Genomic DNA, 17,828 nt, shown 5'->3' with positions numbered 1-17,828 from the left:
AAATAATAATAATATAATTTTTATATATTATAATTATACGTATAATTAAAGCATGTCCAACGTATCTTCCAACTCATATCCAAAATTAATTAAGATTAAGCTCAATAATTGTCCAACTCAAATGTCATTTTTTTCGGCCAAAAATTAAAATTTCGATCACCGAAGGACTATTTTCATGATTTTTGAAACTTACAGGACTAAATAGACAAAATGCATACTGATAGGACAAAAACTAATAGAGCGTAAAATTAGAGGAAAAAAATATTTTTCCCTTAACATTATATAAAATAATAGGGTACACTGTTGTAATCAAAAGTCATAAACACAAGTGTGATACAATTGAGTGGATCACAACTGAATACTCTTGTACTCTCTCCAAACAGTCTCTCTCTCTCTCTCACCATATATTTCTCTTTATATTTGTTTTTTGGAGCATCACCATAGACTCCTTAAATTTAGATGTGTAGACGAGTGGGTTACCGAGTAGTAATGCACCAAGGCAAATAAGCAAGGCGTATTTGTGGTTTGCACAACCTTTGGAGCACGATTAAATATGGAGTGATCTTGAATATATTTAATGTGATCTTCAATACAATGAAAAAGACGAAGTGTTCGTGATCCAATTAAGACATAAACTTCTAGACAAGCTTGATCCAAACGTGTGGGATCCTATACTTTCACAGCTTCAATTTAACCCAATCTAGGATTATGTACCTACGTGTTAATTAATTAATTAGTGTGCCCATAGATCTATTATTTATTCATGCGAGATTTATTGTTCTGTATTGTTTTCCAACAGCAAGAAAAAAACATATGTTTGACATGTGATAATTCCCCATTTTCAGTGAAATTGGCATTTCAAGGTAAAAATTGGACCAAATGTGCTGCAATTTTTTAAAATATTGTCCTTGATTGCAAAATTAAAATCAAAGTGGACCAAAAGTGCCCCCTTCAAAATTATATGACGAGTAATATATTTTTCTCAATTATTATTATAAAATAGGTAAAATATCTGTATGATTTTAGATCGAAACCTTTTGCTCCCACTAGTAAAAACTACGTCCACGCATATGTATAGTAGAGAAATAAGTTAAGAAAGCATTTATAGGAATATTTTTTTAGATTCTTGTGGACTATATTAATAATATATTTTTGGAAATACGTTATATCAAATTCAGTTTGATGATTTTATTTAGGATTAAAGGCAATTTTTGTCTCCTAACTTCAGGTCATTCTCGTTTTAGTCCCCTAAGTTACTAGGGTTCCATTTTCGTCCCGTAAAACTGAAAAAATCTCAATTTTATTACAAATTTGGTCGGAAAGTTGAGTCACTCGCCGGAAAAAGTCAAATGCCAGGCATGTGACTTTTTAAATTGGGGCCTGCATTGTGATTGGCTGAAAAAGATGATGTGGTGAAGATATGGCCTGAAGTTAGGGGACTAAAACGAGAATGACCTAAAGTTAGAGGATGAAAATTGCCTTTAATCACAGTGCAAGCCCAATTTAAGAAGTCACATGCCTTGCATGTGACTTTTTCCAGCGAGTGACTCAACTTTCGGAAAAAATTTGTATCAAAATTGAAATTTTTTTCAGTTTTACGGGACCGAAATAGAACCCTATTAACTTAGAAGACTAAAACAAGAATGGTCTGAAGTTAGAGGACGAAAATTGCCTTTAAGCCTTTTATTTACCTAGTCTAGAGGAATCGCATTTCCTATCTTCTTCACTTTTCAGTTGGTTTTTCAGCTATCATTTGCATTGTTTCACATCAATTTTTACCAGTAGCTACAGAACTCGTTTTTGCTTGACTACATTGTCGATATTTTGCTCAAGTATCATTGGCACCAAATCTAGGTTAGAAGGACAGAAGGGAAAAAGGAAAAAAACAAAAGAAACAAAAAAAACTAGTGGGAAATACGAGAGTGCAGTAGTAATTAACTTTATTTTCCTTTGAAAAAAATATTTATTTAGTCCGTTAAATTTGTCTGCTAGTAATTTTAATTTTTTAAATTTATCTTTTTTAGTTCTGCTCTTGTAACTTTAAAAAAATGCGTAATTTCAGCGATTTGACCCACAGACAATTTTAAAAAATAGGTATTTATATTTCATCTAGATATTTTAATGATTAACGGAGCAGACTTTTCAAAGTACGAGACCAAACGAAAATTCAAGTTATGATGATAGTAGGGAATATTTTCAAACTTTGAAAATACAAAAAAGGAATTTTCTTATGAATTGATGTAGGCCGACACTTGTCATTCGGTACATGTTGGTCTTCTTGGCTTTTTGCTCTTTCTATCGTTGGAAGAGATTTCTGCAGGAGCCATTTTGATGGTCATGACTTTAGAGTGTTTGGTGAATTTCTCGCTTCTCTTTCAATCCTTTTTGTCCTCCCTTCCGTCATCAATTAGGAAGTGATTGTGATTGACAATACACAGACACCACACGATCTAAATAATTATATCCAACTTTTTATTAATCTTTTTCTTGTGTGATGTACAAGGGATCTGAGACATCCCGACCACGAGAGGTGGCATCTGATTATTATGAGAAATACAAGGATGAAGATAGTTTCAAGAATTACCAAACTAATAAAGATGATGAAGACAAAAACGACGAATTCAGATTATATTTATTTTTTTTCTATTGTTGTACGTGTGAGGGAGTAGTATTCCTGATTTACTTTTCATATTGAACATTACCTGCACTCCTTGTAATTTTGTTTTTGCCTTTAATATATAGGTAGGAGTCCGCAAAACTCTCACTTGGTGCTCCGAAATCTAAAAACCCAATTTTGTTTTCCTCAAAAATTTGTGATTCCGACAGGGCCATCAATTCATTGCAATTCCATTACAAAATTGAATTTTTCTGCATTTTACATAATTCATTATTTGCTTTGTAAGCTGGACTAAACAGGATCATGATACATAGAGATTGATGTAAAGCAACATAAATGAAATTGTTGTTGGTACCATGACTTCTCACTACAAGAAAACTGGGTATTAGAGACGGAAATTTTCGTCTCTAAAACTATAATTTCCGTCTCTCAAATGAATCAGCGATGGATTTAATTCCATTTCTGATACCCTATTTTCTTGTAGTGTCTCATAAGCTGAAAATAATTAATTTTTATTGCAAAATAATATAAAATAAATTGTATATCCATCAATTTCCAGTATATCAAGCTAAAAGAATACAGAATATAAGTAGATTTTAATATCATCTCACAATTGGTTTATCATCGTGACTTTTGTCTCCAATATTGCTTTTCATCTCCTCGTAAAGCACCTGCCAAAGTGCAAGAACCACTTATACAAACATACTTTGATTTACAGGTAGTTTAAGTTGAAAATTGAAAGGGAAACAACGGAAACAATCCCCTTGTGATATTGCAAACGAGTAAATTATTCTCTTATGAAAAAAAAATAGAAATTTACCTCCCTATATTTTTCACAATAGAGCAATTTACCTCCTTAAATAGGGATGTAAATTGCTTTATTTTAAAAAATACAAGGGGTTTAATGTAATTTACCGTCCTTTGATATTGTAAACGAACAAATTATATAATTTTTTTCTTCAGCAACTTATCCAATGTATTTTTTGAAGTGCAGTAAATTGGTGCATTTTAAAAACTACATGGGATAAATTGCTAGAAAAATTTATAGGGTGGTAATTTGTTCATTTGCAATATCAAACTCCATAATAATATAATTCAACAAATTCTACTCAAATTGCGGCAGTACAATATCTATAGGATTTTATGTAAGTCCTAATTCACGAATGTTGATAATCTTTTGAGGTGCAGACAAACATACCTTCGGCAGAACGACGATGATCAGACAAGGGGTGAATTTTATCGTTACTTATTGTTTGATTTTACAGATGTGAGAGTTAGCAATTGGCACAGCTTCATCCAACAACTAGTACTGCTCGACGGTTTTATGAGCTGACTGGACTGTTCAGGTAAAACTGCTGAGACAAAGAAATGACACTTACGTCGTTAACATAATTTGTTTCTTGGAACAAAATGGAAGCAACCCCATATAATATTATAAATGAGGAAATTACTTTCCTATAAAAAAAATAAGGATTTTCTAAAATGAAACAATTGATCTCCCTAAACCGTTTTATTTTATGTACAAATCAGTTTAGAATTATTATACATATATATTGTATTTTGGCGATTTTGCTTTTAAATTTTCTATAAGAAATTGAAAGAAGGATTTAATTAGTCGAATAAATTCAATCACAAGTGACTATACAATCACAAATTAAATATTAAATGTCAAATCTTAGGAAGTCTACATTCACACACATATTAGGATATACTACACAGCTATATGCTTTTATTTGTGTGTGTATGTATTATGCACTTAAATGCAATATATATTTATAAATTTATGAAGATATGTGCATATTTATGTGTGAAAAATGAGGAAGATATAAATTATGAATGCACCCGGATATGTATTATATACATTCATATACACATCATATAGGTAAGTGTGTTATGAAATATATATATGTGAATAAAACACATAAATAAATATATCTTCTTTTAATTTAATCTATATATATTAACTTATATATATGTGTTTGCACGGCACTTTCAAATACAATTATAATAGAGGGATAATACATAAATATATCGTGTCGTATACATCCCCATGTATGTATATAAATATATGTCTATATATGTGCCTAATTAGCATGTCTATATAATTAATATATATATTTGTAGGGTTTAATGCAATTTACCCCATATGAAAAATTACCCCATATGAAAAATAGCAGTTTACTTTCCTGTGGTTTTTAAAATGAAGCATTTTACCTTACCTCCTTAAATAGTGAGGTAAATTATTTCATTTTTTAGAAAACACAGAAAAATAAATTACTGCATTTTAAAAAAACACTGAAAAATAAATTGTTATTGTTTTTTTCACAGTGGGATAATTTGCTCATTTACAATACCACATAAAAGTTGCCTGTCTTTTTTCTCGTATGTTTAGAAATTACATGTATATGTACTTAAGTAAAAGTTTGTTTACAAAGTAAAAAATGAACGTTACAAGCGTGCATACACAAATATATCACAAGTTGATATATGCATGTATTAAAAACAAATTATTAGAACGTACTATTCAAATTAGAAAATATTTCAAGCAATATAATGAATATGCACACTTCATATATGTGTTTATTATGTAATTACTGATTAAAAATTAATGGAAAGGCAAAACTAAATTTGACGAGGGTTATTAAAGATTATGGAGGACAAAATTATCCGTTAGTCTCTTTTAGCTTGACTTAAGTAAAAGTTGTTTCCAGAAAGCTCTTGAATATACTCTCTACGTACATCAATCAGAATATCACTACAAGAAAATGAGTCAGTGGCTAACGAAATTTGATACTGAAATCAGCTTTTAGGTTATTAGTAAGTAATATTTTCGCTACTAATCTACACTCTTTAATGTATATTTTAAACAATTCGTTGCAAGTAAATTATCGTTCCTAAATTCATTAGAAAGTAATTTTTTTGTATTAAATAATATAAATTAGCAACGAGAAATTTACTTATTAATCAACTCGATACTAATTTATTTCTGTTACTATTGAGTCATTTTCTTATAATATATTGACTAATAAACAAGAAATTAAATCATTAACACTTCGTACCTTCTTGAGTTAACAAATCTTTTCGGGATGATTTCCTTTCAATCTCATGACGTTTATTACTTAGCTCCCTTTCCCAACTTTCAAGGAGGCATAAAAATGAGTACATGTCGTTCCTGAAACAAAAGACAAGCTCCTGTCTTAATTAGTACAACCTTTTAAATCACTAATGATACACAATTACTTTAAAACAAACACGTACATTTTTTAAAGAATAATTATATTTACGTTTCCTGATTTATGATTTATTTATCAAAATTATTTATATTTTTTGCATAATTATAGAAATTATTCTTAACAGCCAAAAAGCAGGAGTTGTTTGTATAATGTTAACGATTCTTAAGGTGTATGTATAATTTTTAAAAAAACAAAAATGGTTTGGTTAAATAATGTTGGTGTGTCTGATGCGTTTATGTGCAGGTTTTCAAAAGCAATGTGCCGTTGTATAAAAGAATCATAGATCAGGGGTGTAGATGTAATAATCTCTTTTCTTTATCCATCCTTGCCCGTCAAAAGTAAATTTACATTGTATTTTTTTTAGAGGATAAATTACAAAAGCATCCTTATAGTTAGATCTAATTATACAAATAACCCTTATATATTGAAAAATAACGAGTATATATACTTCTTGAATTGCAATTGTAATATGCTCGAGAAACCCTCACGGACAAGAACTTACAGATACACATCCTAAGGTAAATTACATTGAGACCCTCTAAAAGTTGACTTATAATATTGTAAAAAGCATATGTAATTTATCTTTTTCTATATGATCAAGTAAAGATTCAAATGCAATTCTTGTCCAATACTTTTTGCAGTTTCGCATTTTAATCATTATCATTCTAGGGTAACAATTTGGTGCTGTAATTTTCAGTATTTTGCTATTCTAGTCCATTAAGTTGACCAATGGGAATAAAAGCCCCATATTTTCTTAAAAAAAGATACGTCCGCTTATGCACATGCTTTTTTCTGACAATATTTGCAATTATGACAATTGAAGGACAAATATATCAAAAAATTAAAAAGTTACAAGTCCTATAAAATGCTAAAATGCAAAAGGTACATGAAAAAAATTGGATTCAAACCATCAAGTAAATACATGCAATAAAAGGATTAAATACTTTTTTTATCCCGAAACTTAGGCTATTGGACGGTTTTATCCTTTAACTTTTTAAGTAGCATTTTGATCCTACATTTTTTTAACTTTACGATTTTGGTCCTCTTTTTCATCTAAAGTTCACCTCCACCGGCAAGAAGGGTGAACTCAGGTGAAAAAAGAAAAATGATTACAATCATGGTGAAAATTAAAAAGATATAAAATCAAAATGCTGACCTAGAAAGTTAAACGATGAAAATCACAAATAATCTAAATTACGGGACCAAAAATATATTTAACCGGACAATAAAATATATAGGATTGATCAAAGAAAGCGATCATACCTGATATGCTTGACCAAAATTGTCATTACTTGTGACCAACAAATAACAACAATATTGACGATTCTATACACCGTTGTGGATAAAAGCAACCTGTCGTTTACGGAGAGAGACTGTGTCTCCTTCAAATCCATGAGCCGGCCAGCAATGTCGAGTGTCAGCTTGATAACTCTGCTGAGCGCCTCAAACCATTTCTTAAGATCATCACCTTGTACGTCCGGCTGTTGTTTCAACTGCGCAATCGACCTCGCAAGTTGATTTGTGCTGCGAGAGAGGGCAGCAAGCCGCGCTTTGCCATACATGGTCCCAAAAGCAACTAAGGCTAGTATCGCCTTAGTTTTCAAGGGTATTTCTGGATGCGCGTCTAGTATTTTCAACGTCTTGTCACTGTCACTTTTCCCATCTTGAATTGCTATCTATCACATTTCACATCATAAATGTAATATTACACCTCAAACAAGTATATTGTATGGAGTATTTTTCTATATTAACCACAAAAAGTTAAAAGGTAAAATTACATTTTAATTTGGTTCTCTAACTTTAGATTTTTAGTAATTTTGGCCTTGTAATTTATTTTATTTATGTATTTAGTCTTTTTTTGACGATTTTAGTTCTGAATATTTCATATTTAGTCTTTTTCTTAATAAAGTTAGTCATTTGTTGACATTTTTTATCCTTTTCACGTTGTAATAAAAGTTTTCTCCTCTAATTTGATAATAAAAGTTGGAGAATTGAAAATGAGAGCTTTTAAAGTTGTTGGACTATTTTTAATCTCATATATATATATATATATATATAAGTTTACATATATAGCCTAAATTATTAAAAATGCAATTAATTCCCTTCATTTAATATATACACATCAGATCATCCTTATAAGAAAATTTGTTAGTTCCTTAAGAAACTAGCTCAGTTCTTGAAAAAGATAAAAAAAAAATTGAGTATTGGTGGAGGATCAGATTTTCTGTTATAAAGTTTTTTTCATCTTTATTCTATTTAATATATATACGTCATGTGTATAAAAAAAATTTAAAATAAAATACATGACGACATCCTTATACACGTGGCTTATGTATGTAAAATTGAGTAGAATATAGAATCGGGTTGCAACAAAAAATTGAATTAGGTGGTGAGAGATTGCTATGGCCAATTAAACAAGAAATAAATACATTTATGCCCGCTAACATGTGGTCAATTTATCGCAAACTACCTCTATTCTTTGGATAATCATATCCAAACCCATCAGAAACGTCAACATCATCTACGCAACTCACCCCTATTTTTTTGAAAAATTATGCATATATTTTTCAAAAACATCAATATCATTACACAAGATATGAGTGGTTTCTATAATTTATATCCTGTTAAAAAATGATCATATTTTGCAAGCAAATGTAAGAAAGATTTTTAGTGATCGAGACATTTAACGTTGGAGAGTTTTAAGTTCTTACATACCTCTTGGCCTATGATACTTGCATAACGTTGCAATATTGCCCCCCGAGCGCGACTTGCAGAATCAGTCCTCTGCGTCGTCCTTTCCAGCTTTGCTTCCTCCTGCTTTCAGCCATTAGTTCCACGTTTTTACTTCACAAAATAAACAACTTCATGTTTTTGTAAATATCAACTTCTTTATTAGACTCTGGGTGACACGAGTAACGGGTTAAATTATATTGACACCCGTTGAAATTTTATTTAAATACACAAATACTTTTTATTTTTGTCAAATTATAATTAGACCGGGGGTGTTGTATACAGTTGTAGTTACCAGTACACCTTTTGCCAAAAATTTATATAAACACCCCTTAAGGTACGTTACAGTGACATCTTGAGGGACTGTACCTATAATTTTACAAAAAGTAGGAATTGTTTGTGTATTTAGAGCTAGTGTCAAGGAGTGTCAATGTAATTTATCCTTAAATAAAATGCATCATACATTGTTCGAAAATACTATATAATAAAGGGATTCTACATAAAATAACGCAAGATGTGTGATTTTATCTACACTTGGAGATAATTCATTATTATTACATACTATCAATTTTAATATTGATGTGATTGTTATAAGGGGGATAAGTTCATTTTTGGTTTGCTTTTAATCTCATAATGATCATAATCACGCATTTTTAACTCCAAAAAGTCGTATCCATTGTGGTTTTGGAACAAAAAAAAATCTCAAATCACACCTTTCGCGATTATTTTTGTATATAAACTCGGAGAGTAATATGCATCTCCTGATCATCTCATATCGTTAAAGGATTCAATCGTGATGCATATATCGACAGATACTTTGAACCATGACTACTAACAGACGAATAGCTAATCCTAAAAACAACGTAGTAGAGAAGAAATCGTCATACCTTATTAGGTTCGAAGATAACACTAACAAGCTTAAGAAGATCTTTCAAGTCTGCCTCATCGTTGTCGGACAGAGACAACGTCTTATTCGCCAAGCTTATGAATTTCTGCTTGTCCAAGTACAAGATATCATCTTCCACGCCAACTGCATTTGCAGCGGGCTGCATGTTTGTTTACTTCGAATATGAGTTATTTATTTTATTTTTTCCCCAGTGGTCGTCTTAATTATATAAGGGTGACTGTTGGCTTGTTACACGTTTTCATGTGTGGAGTAAAGGGAATTCATGCATGAATCAAGTACCTTTCTTACAACTGAGGAAATTGATCGAATCTGCAGGTTGAGTGAGAAACATGATCAATATGTTCTGTCCGAAAATCAAATGCATGAAACATGTAGAGAATGTAGACAACGTGATTCACAAAAAGCGGAAAAGATTAATGTTAAGTGTATATATATATATATATAGAGAGAGAGAAGATGAAAATGAAGTATTAATTAAGTGATCATATGATGATTAATTACGAGGACGGATATTCTGTGGCGAAGCTCTGTAGCTTTAAACTGGAGAAGAAAGTGCATATACCCATGACCAATATGAGCTCGAACCCTCCTTCGTAACTCTCTTAAATGGGTATGTTATATTTTATTGTATAAATTATGCCATATTTTATATTTTATTATTTAATTTTTTTTATCAATTTATTATTTCGCTTTGCAAAATTTATAAGTTAGCACAATAACTATTTTTTATCAAATTTTTTGTCGAAAAACATCGCCATAATAAGAGCAAAATCATCAATTAGTATAGTTGATTGAAAATTTATTTCCATCTACAGTTGAGTCAACCCATAAATTAGCACGTCAAGAGAAAAAACAAAAGTTAGAAAAAGAGATGAAATTTAAAATATTAAATAGGAATATGCAACTTTCTAAAAGTAATGAATAATTTAGATACTTAACTATAACTATATATAGCTAAACACTAAAATGGCTATGAATTAAGAATATTTTTCCTACTATTTATATAGTCTATAGTATTTAAAAAGACCCGGTCAAGATATTTTTTTTCTATTTTTTTTAGTTAATGTCTTCTATAATGACATTTATATATTAAAAAATAATTAAGTTTTATGAAAAAAAATCATTTTTGATCTTATAGCTATAGGAAATGACATTTTTTAACGTCTCCAATTTTGGATTTACGATTGATTATTGAGAACTATGCGTTAAGGAAAAAATAGCTTGCCATGTGCCCCTTTAATTTGCAGAGTTTTAGTTTTTCGGCATGTTCTAATTACATATTCACTAAATGTGCCACCTTCATAAAGTTACAGTATAAAAATTAGGGAAAAGTATTATTTTAGTCTGTTAAGTATTCCTAATTTTAATTTTATTCCGATAACTATGTCTATTTTTGTTTAGGTCCAGTAACTTACGAAATTGCTTACTTTTAGTCATCTGGCAGATTTTCGGACAATTTTACCCCTATGAGTGCATATAAACTAAAACTGTCTTTCAAAAGTTGTATAGGGGTAAAATTGTTCGAAAATTTGTCAGATGACTAAAAGTAAACAATTTCATAAGTTACTGAACCTAAACAAAAATAGACATAGTTATCGAACTAAAATTAAAATTAGTCATACTTAGCAGACTAAAATAATACTTTGTCCTAAAAAATCATATTATTTCCCTTGGTAAAGTTGCGTAAAAGCCCCTTAGCTAAAAACCCTATTTAATAATATAGTCAAGAAACTTTCTATATTTTTCAAAAAAAAATTTCCAGTGATTTTACAAGAGGGTATATTATGCAATTTTCCCTTTTTCCTTGCTTTCCACGTGTATCGTCCGCAAAATTAGCAGTCGAAAACTTTAAAAAATCACAAAGTAATTAGATTGTATGCAAGACACATGATAATTTTTTACTAATTCAGCATTTCTGGCGAAATTTGGGCTAAATTCACCATTATTTTTAGTTAAAATCCTCAATTTCACCTTTCAAATCGAACACGACTAATCGTATATATAGTTAGTACACCAAAATTGTATTTCACTTGTCAATACTATTCATCACAATAAAGAACACTCGGTTTACGGAATCCTACTTTGCTTAAGCATCACTCACACTCGGATTTACGGAATATCTTTATTTTTCTTTTTTTCAATTGGGGTTCCAACCCATTTTATTCCTTGCATTCGCATGTCTCTCTATATATATAATAATGGCCAGACAGCTCCAAGAATATAGTTGATGTATATATCAACTGTTGCACTCTCATCATTAAGGTATTCTTCAAGACATTTCTCTTTTGGGCAATGTTGCATTACATTCATGTCTCTATACCTTTCCATTTTAGCAAGGCATCATTAAAGTTTACTATCACTTGTAAGAATCTAATCTACTTCAACTTATTGAAGATTTTGTGAGTAACATGTCAGTTTCCTTCTGTGTCTCTTTTGACAGCAATGCTGTCAGTACCAGACGTAGCCACACTCGACCCCGATCTCAAATTTAGTTGAACTACGTGATTGGTTACGGCCGCGTAAGTAGGTATGCATCGGGTTCGAATTCTGACAAGTTTGTATTATCAGTCCATACATTGCAGAAAGATGGATAAGTTCTTACATTGTAATAAGTATATATGTCAATAAATTATAGTAAAATGAATGTGAGAGAACTTACCTTATTCACAACAATTTTATTGTGATTTAGTTATCACTAAAATATTTGTCACGACTTTTAAATATAATAAATATTGTAGCCTCATTTGTTGATTAATGGCCAATAATGATTATTGAGTAGGTGTGATTAATTATTATTCACATAAGTTTTCAGTTTTTACCGTGACAGTTTGTTATAATTAAAGGTCATATTTCTTGTAGTCGGGCATATGAGCCCTTTTCATTAGTAAGACATATTTTTATGATAAAACCATAGGGAAAATTATTTTCTCGTTCTGAAATTTTGCCCTTTATTATTTTTACTCCTGTACGTATGTCATTAATTATTTAATTAGTCTTGTAAGTTTGAAAAAGAATGAAATTAAGTTTGATTTAAGATTTTGTATTGAATTTTTTTGCACCATTTTGAATTTGAGCCAAAAATTGCATGCATGGATGACAGCTGCTGATTTGTCCGACAATTTATCCACCTGTAAGTCCATGTGTTATGGTACATGTATTGACAAATATATTTTAATAAATCATATTATTTATTATAATAATAATGATAAATACTTTTTAATATTATTTTATATATTTTAAAGAAGTAAATAACTTTTCTTAAATTTTTTAAATATTTTTTAACTTTCAGTTTAAAAAAATTAATTTTCAATTAGAATATAATTATTTTTTTCATTTTTTTTAAAATTGGGTGAAGAAGGCGGTGCCCCTCAGCCATCGGCATAGAGGAGGCGACAGCACCGCACCCTCCTCACCCCTAGGAGACTATGTCGCCCTCCTTTTGGGGCGATCGTTGCCACGAGGATGCTACAAATAGCTATGAAAAAATTTGATGGTAAAATAAGTATCGAGTTAATTAGAAAGTGAAAAAATATCCGTTGCCAATCTATATTATTTTATATATACTTGAAACGGTTTGTTACTACATTTGTTAGCAAGTAAATTTTCTTCGTTAAATTCATTAGCAAATGAATTTTTGTATTAAATAATATAGACTAGCAAAGAAAATTATACTTACTAATAACTCGAAGCTAATTTGTTTTGTTGCTATTAAACTATTTTCTTGCTGTGGGAGAGTTGGCGGTGGCGGCGATACTGGATAGGGGGGGGGGGGGGTTTGAGGGGCTATTTTTTTAAGTTATAATTATACATAATATAATTTTAAATTTGTTAAATTTTCCTTCCCACAAAACAAGTCCAACATATCTTTCAACTCATCTGCAAAGCCACATAAGTTTAAGAACACCTCAAAAATCGTCCAACTCGACTGCCATGTATCTTTCCTGCAAAAAGCTAAAATTCCGGCAATCGGAGGATTATTTATCATCATTTTTATAACTTTCGTGACTAAATAAATGAAAGATATATTTATAAAACTAAACTAATAAAAAATAAAGTTAAAGAAGGAAAAAGAATAATTTTCCCTACAACCATAAGCTCCATCATAAATAGATATTTTCTGTATCAACATCCGATTTTTGTCTGTCGAATGCTCATCACATGGTGCTGCACAAAAATAATAATAGTTTCTTTCTTATATTATAAATTACCATAACATAAAAAATAAACGCAAATATTTAAGTTTGGACTATAATTAATTAATATTTCTCTTGATTTTAGTTATGACCAAAGTATTTTGCTATGATATTTAACTATGAACAATATCTTGGCCATTCTTGCTTCTAAAAACAATAACTAATAAGCCATTGTTTAACCATAATTAATTAGTATTTAATACGATTTTGAACGTTTTAATCATAACAAAAAATCATATTTATGTACTGTGCTAGCGTAGGGTTACGGAACCATTTGCTCTCCGGGTAAGCTGAAACTACGTACTAAACACTTAGTGAAGCGTTGAGAAATAGCAAGTACAAGAAAATGGAAGGAGGAGGAACTTCGGAGGCGAAGGAAAACGTGAAGGAAAAGCTGATCAACTTCATGGAATCAGAAGTGGAAACTCTGCATGTTCCCACCACATCGCCCTACATATACAAAGTTTCCAAAGAGCTTCGCCAAGGGCACGCCAAAGTCTTCGAGCCGATATCGATCTCCATAGGCCCTTTGCACCACGACGACAAGAGTCCAGCCCAGGAATTCAAGAAATGGTACCTGAAAAACTTCGTGGATCGACTCAAAGATGCTGGTGTCGATAAATATAAGCTTGCGGAAGTGATGAGCAGCCTGGAACCACATATTCGCCAATGCTACAGAGATATCGATGAACAGCTGGCGAGGGACAAGTTAGTGCAGATTATGCTGCTCGATGGCTGCTTCATCATGGACCTGCTGTTGAGCCAAGAGTCTAAAGACTCCAATGACAGTCTCGTGGGAAGATCAGAGAAAGTGTCTGTCCATACTTTGCAGCAAGATCTCCTCAAAATTGAGAACCAGATACCTTTCTTCGTTCTTGAAACTCTTTCAGATTTGACATGGACTAACCAGGTAAGGATATTTGAACAACTTTGTTTGCTTTTCTCGCTAATATTCTGTGTGTCCCATGAGGAAGACTCCCATTTTAATCACATCGGTGTTTTAGGTGAGAGTTCAGAAAAGAAATTAAGTTATGAAGGCTACATTCTTGTTAAGTCGGAAATTCTAGTTGGGATCCGATTCGGTCAAATTTTATAATACACTTATTATATAATTGGTGTGCAGCTGCACTTGCTATTGATTGATTTGATTCGATTAAAAACCTAATTCCAACAAGGAAAATATAATTTCAGAATAGGTATGGCAATTGGTCCTGAACCCACCTTATTTGGAGTGGGTTTTCATGCTACAATTGAGTTTTGTAGCAAGTCTTAGGTTTAATGTTTTAAATCTGGACCAGGCGTAGTTTGTAACTTTGGTGTATATATAACTAAAATATATTTCTGGAAAGTCTTAGAGCAATAAGATATGTACATATAATTTTTTAAAAAAAGATGTATTTATGTTTTAGTAATTAATACTATTGTAACATATTTATAATTATATAATTGTGTTATTTATTAAAAAAATATATTTTTAAGTAATATTTTAAAATTTTTAAATCAAGTCTTGTGGTTCTGTCGGACCTAATTGATTTGGAGGGGGGTCAAGGTCCCATATGTAATTAATTAGTTTTCTTTCTAAAAGTTCGTGGGTCATGACATTATCCTTTTCTTTAATCAGGAGGATTATTTGCTTATTAAGGGAAAATGTCATTTTTCTGCAGTAATTTAAGGTCTTTTTATTTCTTATTCTATTAATTACGAGATTTTTCTTTTTGGTTTAGTAACTTTTGAAAAATAGCACTTTTGATCACATGTCACATTTTCGTTATATATTTTAACCAGGTGATTGTTAGAGCTTTTATATTTTTGGTCCAATATATTACAAGATTTTCATTTTTGGTTCAATAACTTTTAAAAAATAACTTTCTTGGTCTTATAACTTTAAAAAAATAGTATTTTTGGTCCTATACACTTAACGACCATGTGGCTTTTTCCATTAAATATCTAACAAAAATATATTATTGGACAAAAGTGTTATTTTTTTAAAAAATTACATAACCAAAATGATAATTTCATAATCAATGAAATTAAAAAAGAAAAAAAAAACCTAAGTTATGAACAAAAAGTGTCATTGTCCCACTTATTAATATATTTCATATGGAGTCAAGCACAACAATCCCCTCTGGGGATCTTTTAGGGCCCAATTGAATAAGATGTCGACCCATAGATTTTTTTTTTCTTTAACTATTTACGCTATTAGCAAAAATATAGATAAGGCTGAGTTATAATATGATACTCATAGTGAAGAATAAATTATCAAATCTTATTCAGCGTCTAATCATAGAGAAGGGTATATTGAAGAGTCAATCTACCATTACCAGGTCTTGTAAATAGCCCCTACTTCATATTGCACTTTCTAGGGAAAAGATAACCTTTTTGAAAAATAGAGCCTTATAATAGAACGTAAAAAAATAAAATAAAACTAATAATTAAGGTCACATATTTAATTTGGAGGGAATTATGTCTAAATTCTAGTTCGGACTTGATTCAGCTAAATTTGAATTAATTATATAACAAACTCGATATACTTGGCCGTGTGATTAGTGTACGGTATAGAAAAAATGATCAATCATATAACAAGTGTACCATACTTATTCTGTGATTGATTTAATTTCGCCACACCTATTGTGACAAAAATTTTCTGTCTACCTAATCTCAAATCTTGGTTGCATTCTCATCAGGAACCGCCTCCACCACAAGGCAACACGAAAAGCAATAAACAGAAATTAATCAGTTTAGCTCTCGATTTTTTCGGCGTGGAGTTAAAAGACACCACAATTGATAATCCCAGGCATCTGTTGGACCTTGCTTTGAAATCCTTATTCCATGAGAACCAAGATTCTTCACTCCAACAAGATTCTCGTTCGATCCAAGTGAGCCATGACAGCTCCCTGACCGAGGCTAGAAGTGCATCAGAGCTAGAAATGTACGGGATCCAGTTCCAGCCTGGCGACCGTAAGAACCTGACGAAGGTCGAATTCAAAAACGGGGTATTGACAATTCCTCCACTTGTGATTCAAGAATCCACAGAGGCAATGTTCTGGAATTTCCTGATCTTTGAGATGTCGTCTTGCAAGTCCCGAATCTTCACGTCTTACGTTGTCCTAATGGACACCCTCATCAATAAAGAGAAGGATGTCGAGCTGCTTTTAGACTCCAAGATTTTGGTGTCCAGGCTAAATGACATCAAGAGCCTGGTTTCATTGTTCAATGATTTGTCAACGACTGTCAGTCAGAAAGACTTCTATTTTGAGCCACTTATAGAGAAGGTTAATCGATACTGCCGGTCCGGTTGGCGTCCGCAGAGAGCGTACTTAGTGCAGAACTACTATGACGCGAGGTGGGATGTGCTCAACAACATTCTTCTCTTCATTTTCACCGTAACTCAAACGTTGTTTTCTATCCTGTCGTACAAGCCGAAAGGGTCGTAATTATGATATATACCCTCTCTTACGTTTGTCTAAATGCTACTTGCTTTGGTATGATGTGCCTGTTTGAATTCAGATTCATTTCTGACTTTATAATTCCATGTTGTTGTCTGAAAATAAAAATATTTTTATTATTTGATTTCAAAATATTAACCTTATATGATGGGAAATGCTATTTTATTTACTATGGGTATCATTTAAGGATGATAATGGAGTAGGTACGACGCGGGTTTGACCGGACGAGATAGACCCAAGACCACCCCGTCCTAGATTTTCTTATGTCCAGCCCTCTCCCACCCTGCCCCATCCCGTGGGGCCGGGTTTGCCTCGATAGACCCAGATTTTTTTTAAATGGATAAAGAAAATGAAAGAAGAGATAAACAACAATAAAGGGTGAGGTGGCGGAGATGCAAGGTGGCGACAGCGCGAGACAAGAGAGCTATGACTAAACAGTGAGAGAAAAGAGAGATTGAGAGAAAAAGAATAAAATGGAGAGATAAGGGGATCTGTGTCAAAAACTGCAAAATCTTTCCCCATAATTGCTTAGTTTGTGCATTAAACTAAAAAATAGAGAGAGATAATGATGATTGAATTCCATTCAAGATAAAAACAACTAAATTCCTTTATCACAACTATAAATGTTATAATACTTCAACAATGACGAGTTGCATCTAATGCCCTCAAACAATTAGAACTAAGGTAGTGTTTAGCTTGGAT

The 17,828-nt window shown here is 31.5% G+C and overlaps 2 protein-coding genes across 6 annotated transcripts; one reads left to right on the top strand and one right to left on the bottom strand.

The window, feature by feature from the left end:
- Positions 1-3,113: 3,113 nt before the first annotated feature.
- LOC105178497 (uncharacterized) lies at positions 3,114-9,678 on the bottom strand. Of its 2 annotated transcripts, none has more exons than XM_011101982.3 (6): positions 9,468-9,678; positions 8,566-8,664; positions 7,114-7,526; positions 5,677-5,789; positions 3,816-3,972; positions 3,114-3,288 (listed from the first exon to the last, which is right to left on the bottom strand). In XM_011101982.3, the coding sequence occupies exons 1-5, from the start codon at positions 9,630-9,632 to the stop codon at positions 3,860-3,862; spliced, it is 903 nt and encodes a 300-aa protein (XP_011100284.1). In that variant the 5' UTR covers positions 9,633-9,678; the 3' UTR covers positions 3,114-3,288; positions 3,816-3,859. The 2 variants fall into 2 exon arrangements, with proteins under 2 accessions (XP_011100284.1, XP_011100285.1); XM_011101983.3 differs by having other exon boundaries at positions 3,816-3,969; positions 9,468-9,677.
- A 282-nt stretch (positions 9,679-9,960) lies between these two features.
- On the top strand, positions 9,961-17,269 carry LOC105178498 (UPF0481 protein At3g47200). 4 transcript variants are annotated; one of them, XM_020699359.2, is made up of 4 exons: positions 9,961-10,097; positions 11,928-12,014; positions 13,941-14,590; positions 16,365-17,269. In XM_020699359.2, the coding sequence occupies exons 3-4, from the start codon at positions 14,027-14,029 to the stop codon at positions 17,112-17,114; spliced, it is 1,314 nt and encodes a 437-aa protein (XP_020555018.1). In that variant the 5' UTR covers positions 9,961-10,097; positions 11,928-12,014; positions 13,941-14,026; the 3' UTR covers positions 17,115-17,269. The 4 variants fall into 4 exon arrangements, with proteins under 4 accessions (XP_020555018.1, XP_088732167.1, XP_011100286.1 ...); XM_088876041.1 differs by having other exon boundaries at positions 13,936-14,590; XM_011101984.3 differs by lacking the exon at positions 9,961-10,097 and adding an exon at positions 11,681-11,749.
- Positions 17,270-17,828: the final 559 nt, after the last annotated feature.

This window comes from Sesamum indicum, linkage group LG12 (genome assembly GCF_026168435.1).
Source record: "Sesamum indicum cultivar Baizhima isolate 11 linkage group LG12, ASM2616843v1, whole genome shotgun sequence".
NCBI classification, from domain to species: domain Eukaryota; kingdom Viridiplantae; phylum Streptophyta; class Magnoliopsida; order Lamiales; family Pedaliaceae; genus Sesamum; species Sesamum indicum.
The sequence above is the reverse complement of the archived record's forward strand: the minus strand, read 5'-3'. Positions and strand labels throughout refer to the sequence as shown.

Bases quoted from the DNA above. Each gene is read 5' to 3' on its own strand.
- LOC105178497 (XM_011101982.3), bottom strand. From the start codon at position 9,632: ATGCAGCCCGCTGCAAATGCAGTTGGCGTGGAAGATGATATCTTGTAC. The intron at 5,790-7,113 runs GTATGATCGCTT...CTTTTGTTTCAG, and splicing joins ATTTTGGTCAAGCATATCAG to GAACGACATGTACTCATTTT. The intron at 3,973-5,676 runs GTACGAAGTGTT...TCTTTGTCTCAG, and splicing joins AGATTTGTTAACTCAAGAAG to CAGTTTTACCTGAACAGTCC.
- LOC105178498 (XM_020699359.2), top strand. From the start codon at position 14,027: ATGGAAGGAGGAGGAACTTCGGAGGCGAAGGAAAACGTGAAGGAAAAG. The intron at 14,591-16,364 runs GTAAGGATATTT...CATTCTCATCAG, and splicing joins ATTTGACATGGACTAACCAG to GAACCGCCTCCACCACAAGG.